At 51.8% G+C, this 9,609-nt stretch overlaps 1 protein-coding gene across 3 annotated transcripts in view; it reads right to left on the bottom strand.

The window, feature by feature from the left end:
* Window positions 1-1,399: 1,399 nt before the first annotated feature.
* SIRPA (signal regulatory protein alpha) overlaps window positions 1,400-9,609 on the bottom strand; it is a 43,632-nt gene continuing 35,422 nt past the window's right edge. For all 3 annotated transcript variants that reach the window (XM_081257203.1, XM_081257205.1, XM_081257204.1), the window contains 2 exons: window positions 6,288-6,327; window positions 1,400-3,886 (listed from right to left, as the gene is read on the bottom strand). In XM_081257203.1, coding sequence (XP_081113329.1) covers window positions 3,632-3,886; window positions 6,288-6,327 — 295 coding nt within the window. In that variant the 3' untranslated portion in view covers window positions 1,400-3,631. The remainder of the gene's footprint in view (window positions 3,887-6,287; window positions 6,328-9,609) is intronic.

Raw genomic sequence — 9,609 nt, 5'->3', positions numbered from 1 at the left:
TGGTCAGGGAGCTAGGATCCCACATGCCGCGGGGCAACTAAACCCGCGAGCCACAACTCTTGAGTGTGCACACCTCAACCAGAGAGCCCATGTACCACAAACTGCAGAGCCCATGCGCCCTGGAGCCTGTGCGCCACAACTAGAGGGAGAAAACCTGCACGCCACAACTAGAGAGAGGCCCGTATGCCGCAACGAAAGATCCTGCATGCCTCAACGAAGATCCCGCGTTCCACAACTAAAGACCCGACGCAGCCAAAAAAAAAAAAAGAAAAAGAAAAAAAAGAAAGAAAGAAGAGCCAGACTACTTGGGCTCTGCCATGGGGCATTAGGGAAATGACTTAGCTTCTCTGTGCCTCGGTTTACTCATTTGTAAAACAGGGATAATAAGAGTTCCTACCTCACATGGTGGTTGGGGGATTAAATGAGTTAATAACTGTAAAGCACTTGGCATATTACTCACCACAGCAGGCATTAGCTGTTATTACTGCTAATAATTTTGCATAGTCAGTGCCAATACGTAATGTGTTGATATTAACTCAGTGGCTAGAAGTTGGGCTCTGAAGCTGGCAGCTAGAGTTTGAGTCTCAGCAACATCACTCATTAGTTGTGTGACCCCATAAAAGTTACACCACCTCTCTGTGCCTTGTCTATAAAACAAGGTCAGTGCTATTATTTACCTGGAGTTGTAGTGTATAAAGGGGTTAATCAACGTAAAGCACTGACACACAGTAAGCACTAACTATGAATGTTATGTTGCCATCATTATATAACTGTCATTAATATTATTAATATTCTTATGGAGGGGACATAAAGAAACTAACATTTATTGAGCACCTACTATATACTAGCACGAGACATGAATCATCTGGCAGGGTTATTCCAGGACAAGCATTAGCTTCCACATTTGGTAGAGGAGGAAAGTGGGGCCCCGAGAGGGTGACCTGCTTGTCCAAGATCCCACAGGTGGTGAGGGGTGACCAGACCCCACTGTGCAATGTTTGGGGCAGGAAGACCCAACGCTTAGTGAAGGCCTGCCACGTGCCGAGCACCCTAGCCCCTTTAATCCCCACACTAACCCTGGAGGGGCTATTATTGCCACAACTGTGCCAATGATCAGCCTGAGTCTCAGAGAGGTGGGCGGTTTGTTCCCGCAGCTACAAAGTGGCAAAGCCGGAATTCAAACTTGGTTTTCTTTTGGAATTCTGCTCAAGCAGGTGTTTGGGTTGCCTTACCCTGACTCCCTCTGAGCCAGGGGAAACAAAGTCTTTGTGTCTATAAAACCCAAGAGAGGACCAAACGCTGAAGTCACTTCCAAGCCCTGGGGCCCACATGATCTTCTCCCAGGCTCGTGGGCACAGGGACAAACTCACGGAGACAAGGACACTCAACACCCAGAGGGGCCGTTGTTACCCAGAAATCTTTATTACAAAAATATTTTGCAAGCCAAAAAGTTTAAGTTGCAACTATATACAAAATAGGGCCTGTTTTCTTCCCCGCAGTTTGAAAATAAACTCCCGAAACCATGCTCCTTCCATACTGTTGTTTCGACTCCTTCCTTCTCCTGGGGTTCGGTTCACCAGGTATGGGAATCTCCAGGCTGCCGGGCTGAAGCTGAACTATGTGACTTTCTTGGCCTCATTCCTTACTCCCCTTCCAAAATTCAAAATAAAATAAAATTAAAGTGGCACCAAGAAAACATTTTTTTAAAATTCTGTGTGTTTGCGTGTGTGTGCTCACATGTGTGTGCTCTCTCTGGGCAGAAGAGAGGGAGACCAAGGTTTACAAGCCAACCTTTTGGAATCTGGAAATAGCTCGAGCCAGGTGGCTGGGCCACTGTGCTCCTAGATGCCACAGAGAAACTCTGGCTTGTGGGGCCAGAGCTGCCCACATGGCCTGTTGGCTCAGCCAGTTCCTGCATGCCATCGTGTAAAACAGATCACTGTCCCCCAGAGAGCTGGGTCTGCACTCGGCTCCCCGAGTTCCACCTGGAGGACCTGCTGATGGGCAGGATGGCTCAGCTTCTGCCTCTGACAGCCTGAGCCAGGAATCCCTTGGGCATCAAATGGCTGGACCCAGGGGGCAGTGAAGATTCACATCTCAGCTCTGAGAGCTGATCAGTTACAGGTGAAGACCGAATAAACAGGGCTTGCAACACCTGCTTGCCCTGGGCCCAGCCAGGCCCCCACACTGAATTGGAGGGGTGCGGGGTCCGAGGATAACAGGGTCACGGCCTCTGCCCAACCTCTTGAGACAGAGGGACAGAAGGTGGGTCACTCCTGGCTTCACAGCTGCCCAGTCCTCCTGGCTGTCTTTGATTTATTCCAGTTTGATCTCGACAGGGTTTGGGAGCAGAAATGGAAGATTCCACCTTCAGAGATGAGCTCAGAGAGCTGGAATGGGGAAAACAGCCAGGCTGTTCCTACCCTGCATGGCCCTAAAGTGCTTGTGAGCGGTGGAGGGGAGGGATGGCATATTTCCTCCCCCCTCTTTACAGGTGAGCAGACTGAGGCGTTGCGTCTTGGCCGGACAGAGAAGGAGGCAGCCTGGAGAAGCACGGGCAGGTTCAGACTTAGCAACCGGGGGCTTGGAAGGCAGAAGTACCAGCCTCGTGGAGAGAAGGCTAAGCGTCTCCATGGAGCAGCCAACCTGGAACCTTCTTCCCCACCCTCAAGCCTCTGGGACTGGGAGGAACTCAGTTTCCGCTGTAAGAGAATCCCTCCTGGACAACCGACCGTCCAACCTTAGACTGCACAAGACCCAACCACGCACTTCAACACATGACAAAGAGCCAGGATAACACTGCTGTTGTTTTAAGAAAAATACAGAACAAAACACCACAGATCAAATTTTCTAACACCTCAGTTTCAAGATTGCACATTTCACATTTCTCAATAATTTACAGGCGTCCACAGCGAGAGGTTGTGAGTTAGTGCTTGCTGAAGGAAGCGAGCTCAGGTATGGAAGGGAGAGGTGGGGCCACGTGGAGTATCACCGTCAGAGGTCCTCCAGGTCTCGAGGGCCGTGAGGAGGAGGGGCGTTTTGTCCCTCAGTCCTTGGTGGCGGAGGAGTTCCTCTCCTCCCCGGGGCTTGTGGCTGGTCAGTGCAGGGAGGGGAGGCCAGGACTGCTGGCAGCCACGGCACCAAGTCTCGGGATGCGCGTCCAGCTTCTTCTCCATGGATGGGCAGTTCGATCTAAAGGGAAAACTTTCCCCAAAGCCCCAGGTGGGTGGTGCTGGGAGGAGGAGGTGGGTTTTCTCCCTCCTTACTCTGGAAGATCGGGCTGCAGAGTGTCAAGGAGGCAGTCAGTGGTCTCCAAGACCATGACAAGACCCACAGTTGATGGACAGAGGCGTGAGAGTTCTTGCACCCCTGATGGCTCTGGCCAGGTCCCAGGTCGGTTCCCTGCCTAGTCTGGCAACACCAGCCTCCATGTGTGGCCACATAGAGGGGCCATGGCTGCCGTGGAAATGCTGGAGAGCCAGCTGGGTTGGGGAGACAAGAGCTACCCTCACTGTTGGGTCCTGTCCCACCCTGGCCCTCCAGGAACTGGGCTGGCTGTCCTCATCAAGGCTGCCCGCAATGGGACAGGAAGGCTCATGGGGACAGACCCTAGAGATGACCACGGACCTGTTCACTTCCTTTGGACCTGGACACTGGCATACTCCGAGTAGGATGGCTCAGGCTTGGGGGCTGGCTGCTTGGGGTTCCGGTTGAGGTGGACCATGTCCAGGTCGGCGTAGGTGAGGGTGTCCTCGGACACAGGTGGTGGGCGGGCCTGAATGCTGGCATACTCCGTGTGGTTGTTGGGTTCGTCGGCCTTGGGGGTGGACTTCTTCCCCTTGGGCAGGTTCAGGTCTGCATATGTGATGTCGTTGTTGTCCTGGATCTAAATGAGATGGAGAGGAGGTCATTCTGGAGCCCCCAGCCACTCACTCACCCTCAGTACCAAGTCTGGTTGCTTCTCTCTCTTCTTGGCCTCCACTGGCTCAGCCCTAGTTCATGCCCCCTCTTCTCCGGCCAAGGTCACCTGTCTCCAGCCTTGCCCTTCCAATCAGCCTCCTCCTCACACAGCCTGAAGGGTCTTCCTAACCATCAGTGTAGTCGCCTCACGTCCCTGCTTCAATGTCACCCCCTCCTGCAGGTCTCGTCTGCCTTTCCTGATGCTCTTCCCTCTGCCTACAGTGTCCAGCCCTCCTTCTTCTTGTAATGAAACCCAATCCACCCTGTCAGTTTCATCCTAAGACCCTCCTCTCAGCTGGGTCCAGAGCTCCATCTCTGTGCTTCCTCAGTCTGTGCTTCTGCATCACAGCACCCACCATCTAGGACTGTCTGTGCCTGTTTGGAGGTCTGAGAAGATGCTGACCCCCCAGTGGATGCGGACATTCACTTATTTACTCATTTATTCAACAAAAATTCACTAGGCATCTGTTATGATGCAGAAACCAAGGCTGGCACAGAAGAAGCCCCATGGATGTTAAATGAACGAATGAATGAGTGGTGGATGGATAAATGGATGGCAACAATTTCAGCCCCACTCCTGGTGAAGCTGGGGACTGGGGGACAGAAGACAGGCGTGTGTGAGAATGAGGCCAGCAGTGAACAGGAGGTAAATGTTCTGTAGGCAGAAGTCGGAGTGTGAATCCTGGTTCTGCTCTCTCTGGCTGAGGGACTGGGCAGTTCACTTAGCCTCTCTGGGCCTTGGTTTCCCTATCTGTAAAGTGGGTCTAATAATAGTATCTATTGCCAGGGTCACTGGGAAGACCCGATGAGATGGTCCAGGTAAAGCTCTTAGGAAGGAGCCTGGCTCATGCCAAGTGCACATATGTTCAGCACGTGTCAGCTGTCATCTGCCACCTGGCAAACCTTAACCTCTCCCACATGCTCATCTTACTACCCACAACCGCTGCCTTGAAATTACCCATCATGAATGACATACTTTGCTCCTTCTGTGCCTGGCACCTGCGCTGTAGAAGTGGAGGGGAGCTACCAACACCCATGATCCCACCTGATGCACAAAAATAACCTCAGTCCCCAACAGCTGACAGGCGCCCTGCTCTCACGTGGATCACCCGATTTAGGCCTTAACACGACCCTGCTTGGTAGGAGTTATTTACTCTATTTTACGGTGAAGAATCTGAGAGCCAGAGAAGTTAAATAATTGGGTCAAAGTCACACAGCTGGAAAAGAGCCAAGGTCTGCTGGCCTCTAAAGCTGTGGTCCGACGGCCCACAGCACTGGGAGTCCTAGTCACAGGGCTGCAAGCTCCACAAGAGCCTTGCTCACTGCCCAGGGCCTGGCACATAGTAGGTGCTCAGGAAGTCCCAACTGACTGTGAATTCTGTACAGGTTTCAGTGCTCTTTTCGCCATCCTTCTTTCCCTGCAAAGTTCCAGAAAGAACTTTGACTTTGAGAGCCCCAGAAAGTAAAATGACGGGGGAGAAGGCCTTCCTGTCCCATGACTGGAAATGGTCTTGGGTTTCTAATCACCACCTGAGCTCATGCCCAGGACCCGCTGGAGGCAGGAAGGGTGGGGTGGGGCTGTGCTGGGTCAGGAGAGTTTTGGCCTAGAAGCACCGTGCCTCTCACCAGCCCTGACTCTCTTCAACAGACTACAGAGACGACGATGACAACTGCCAGGGAAATGTCAAGGACAGCTGCCATGTTCTCATTCCAGGCTCAGGGTAGGGCCTGTCTCCTTACAAGGCTCAGAGGAGCCCTCTGCCTCCAAGGTCTGACAGCGTCAGCCGGTGCACACAGGGCCAGAGTTCTTGGAAACAGGCCAGCCATGGTGCCTTGAAATCCCCTCAGTGATGCTGGGGCGAGAGTGCCAGCTCAAGGGAGTGTGCCCTTGCATGAGGTCATTAATGACATGGGGTCTTCCCATCAGCGAAGGCAGCGCAGTGCTGCATGTTACCCCGCGTGAGAGGCACAGGGCTGCAAGGGTGCTCTTGGTGGAAGGACTGGCTGGGCACGTGCACGGAGGCTGGATGGCGTGATGAACACTAAGCCCGACTCCAGGGCACCATTTAGACAGAACACATGGTGGACGGTGCCCTTCCAAGCTGTGCAGTGTTTGGCACTGAGTCAGACTCTCGGTGGTATGATTTCCTTGCATCGACAGGAGTTGCAGATCCTGTTCTAAATTAAGACTCCTTCGCCAGGGTGGGCGGGTGCCAGGGGTGGAGGATCCTTGCTTTCCTGAGTCCCCCCTCCCTCTGTTCCAGCTGGGAGAGTCTGTCCCAGCCTGTTCCTGTTTCCCAGGAAGGGCATCTCACCAAGCACCGTACCTGGGTTGTTTCTCTAGTGTTCTTCTCGGGCTCATGCAACCTAAAAAGGAAAGAGACGCACAGATAAAAATACCCTCACTATCTCCAGTGCTCATGCAAATGGATAAGAATAACATTAGGTTCCACTTCCTATATGGGTGGAGGACACGGATGAGCGATCCCCAACAGAAACACAACTGCTTATCACATGTTTGGACCAAAGGGCTTTTCAGCAATGCACTACCTTTTTTTTTGTTTAACCTACTTTATCATCAAGGATCTTTACAAATTGTAATACTCGGTGCTGGGGAAGGTGCAGGGAAACTGGCAGGTTCACACACTGCTGGTGGGAGGGGCCGAATGACACAACGTTTTCTGGAAGCCGCTTGGCAAAGTCAAGAGCTTGGAAGTTGTCCTCATCTTTTGACTCATAATCGCACACTTGGCCGGGTTGGGGGGAGGGATTCAAAATATAGAAAAAGCTTTATGCACAGAGGCATTTACCGCAGAACGAGATGGGGGAGGAAGGTTTACACCTCACAGCTCCACCAACTGGGACTGGTTAAGGAAATTAGGATAGATTTGTAGATAAAGACTTAAAAGGTTTATGAGGAAGTTTTTTTTTTTAATTACAAATGATTACATTAAAATGATAAGTATAAAAGCAAAATTCTCTGTGGAATGATTTCAATTATGAAAAATGTGTGGATAACACTGGAAGGAAACATAGTAAAATGTTAACAGCAGGGATCTTCGGGTGGTATTTTTTCTTCTTTTTAGTTTCCCATGTTTTCCCAATGTTCTATATTATACACATCTAAGTCACCATTAAGAAAGGAAAAGAGAAGGACCAAGTGTTCTGGTTAATCAAAGAAGCTCTTCAAGCACTTGATTCTGTAATTGGAGGCTGTGGCTTGGCTCACTGCAGGGTCAAGGTGGTGAGCAAACCAGAGCCACTGGCTCTGAAGGCGTTGTGTAAATTCTCAAGCTGGCCAGTCTGGGGATGTTAGCCTGGATCATGTCAGAAATGAGCCATGGGGCTTGGCAGTGGGGTTATTAATGGATTTGGCATGAGCGCTTGGCTCAGAAAGCAGTTCTGGGGCAGGACGGGCCCCGCGTGGCCACAGCAACGGCCCTCCAGGAGCAGGGACATCGTCTGGAGAGGAGCATCACTCAACTCAGCTCCATCCATACCCCTCCTGCTTCCAACGGGTCTGGCTTCTCACTGCCTTTGGTTCAAGTCCAATGCCTCGCCCTGCTCGTAAGCCCTGTGCAGTCTGTCCCTGGCTGACCTCCCTAGGGGTCATTCACTCCCTCAGCCTCATTCACCCACTTATTCACTCACCCAATATTTCTCAAGGGCTACTTGATGTGGCCCACTTTACATGTCAACAACAGCCTTGAAGAACGCCCAACCACTTTTGCTCCTGGTTCACCTTTGTTCATCCTTCAAGACTCAACTACGTTGTCACTTCCTTGGGAAGGCTCCAACAGTGCTGGGCTGGCTGGGCTGCCCCTCTGTGACAATTTCAAACTCCCTGCATATTTTCCCGCCTGGTTTGCGTGTCTGGCTGTCTGCCATGCTTCTTCACCACATAGGTATGGGTGCTCAAAACTGACTTGGAATGAATGACAATCAGGCTGCCCCAGGGCCTTTGCACACTCATTCCTCCTTGCCTCTTCATCTGATTCACTCCTTCTCTTCCCTCGGAGCTGTTTCAAATAGTTCTTTCTCAGGGAAACCTTCACTGAATGCCAAAGTCCATTCTCAGAACACTGGGCTCCTCTATCAGAGCAGTTATTACAGAACAGAAGCAGTTACCCATTTTTCACGTCTGTCTCTCCTCCGGTCCCTTCTGTCTCAGTGAATGGCATTGCTGTCACTCATCCCTGTGCTCGGCTAAGGAAGTGGCAATCACCTCTGATTCTCCTCCCTCTTCCTTTAAAGCCTGTGTCTAATCCACTGCAAGGTTTGTCGACTCTGCCTCCAAAGTACATATCGAACCCCTCCACTCCGTCATCACCACCATCCAGGTTTTAAATTTCTGAGGAGCCTCTGGCATCTCTGCTCTATTCCTGCCCTGCCTGCACTCCACTCTCCCCATGTAAAATGCATCTGCGATGTCATATCATCTTTCTGCTTAAAAGCCTCAACTCCTTCCCACCACGCACTGAAATCCGTCTCCGAGTCCTGACTGCCTGGCCTGCGTGATGTGCCCCCACCAAATGCTCTAGTCCTCTGTCTCCGCCCTCGATCACTCAGCTCTGGCCCCCTTGCCTCCTCCATGGTCTGTGAACACGTCCAACTGCTCCTGCCTCGGGGTCTTGGCACTGGCCATTCCCTCTGCCTGGTCTACTCTTGCCCCTGATATTCCCATGGCTAGAGCCTTCTCGCCCTTCAGCTGTCTCCTAAATGTCCCCTCCTTAGATGGCCTTCCCTGACCGCCGACCGCACACCCACCCCCTTCCCCCCCAACCTCTGCTCTGCGCCTGACTTTGTGTTATTTAGTCAGTGCCTGCAGCACAGCGTGTATTAACCTCCTAGCTTGTTTGGTAACTTGCCTCCCTGTGGACCACGAGCTCCATGTGGGCAGGGACTAGGCCCATGTCATTTGCCACCGGAGCCCTGACACCTAGTAATGGGCCAGTGCACCGTTAGCATGCCATAGATGTTTGTTGAATGAATGAACATCTCTCCCCTGGGATCAAAAGTGCCACGAGACCAGGGCTAGGGTCTTTTTTGCTACTCTTTGCAATCCCCCAGCTTAAGGCCTGGCGCTCAATCCAGATGAATAAATGAAAAGAGTCAGGGAAGCCTTAAATATTCCAAGAATAAATTCAGTGAATGTCTGACAAGTGAACAAATGGCCGACCGAATGAACCCCAGTGCCCAATTAAGGGAGCAGAACCACATTTTTCCCTCATCTGAGCTGGGGAAGATTACAGCGTTCTCCTGTACGTTCCTAACCTAGGGAGTTAGAAATAGCCAGTCCCCCCACTGGCCCTGTAACGTGATGGGCCCTCTGAGCTCAAAGTGGTGGCATTGCCCCCTCCCCTGCTCCGCCCCCTCCCAGGGTGCTGGGTTGTTACCCATGCCAATGTCCTCTGGAAAGTGTCTGATCCCAGCCAGCCTAGCTGAAGCTGGCGGCTGCATGGGAAAGCGCCATTACCGCTCACTAGCTAACGTTTTGGCTTAGAGAGATGAAAGGGAGCAAGTGATCTCACGGCTCCCTCGGTAGGCTCATGCTGGAAAAATAAAAAACAGGCAGAAAACGGTTGGCTTCTCTGGGGAAGAAGAAACAGGCAGCAAGAGGCACTGGATCAGTGATGAAGAGCCTCAGCT

This window comes from Mesoplodon bidens, assembly GCF_964165515.1.
Source record: "Mesoplodon bidens genome assembly, chromosome: 15".
Classification (NCBI taxonomy): Eukaryota; Metazoa; Chordata; class Mammalia; order Artiodactyla; family Ziphiidae; genus Mesoplodon; species Mesoplodon bidens.
Note: the sequence above shows the minus strand (reverse complement) of the source record. Positions and strands in the feature narration are given on the sequence as shown.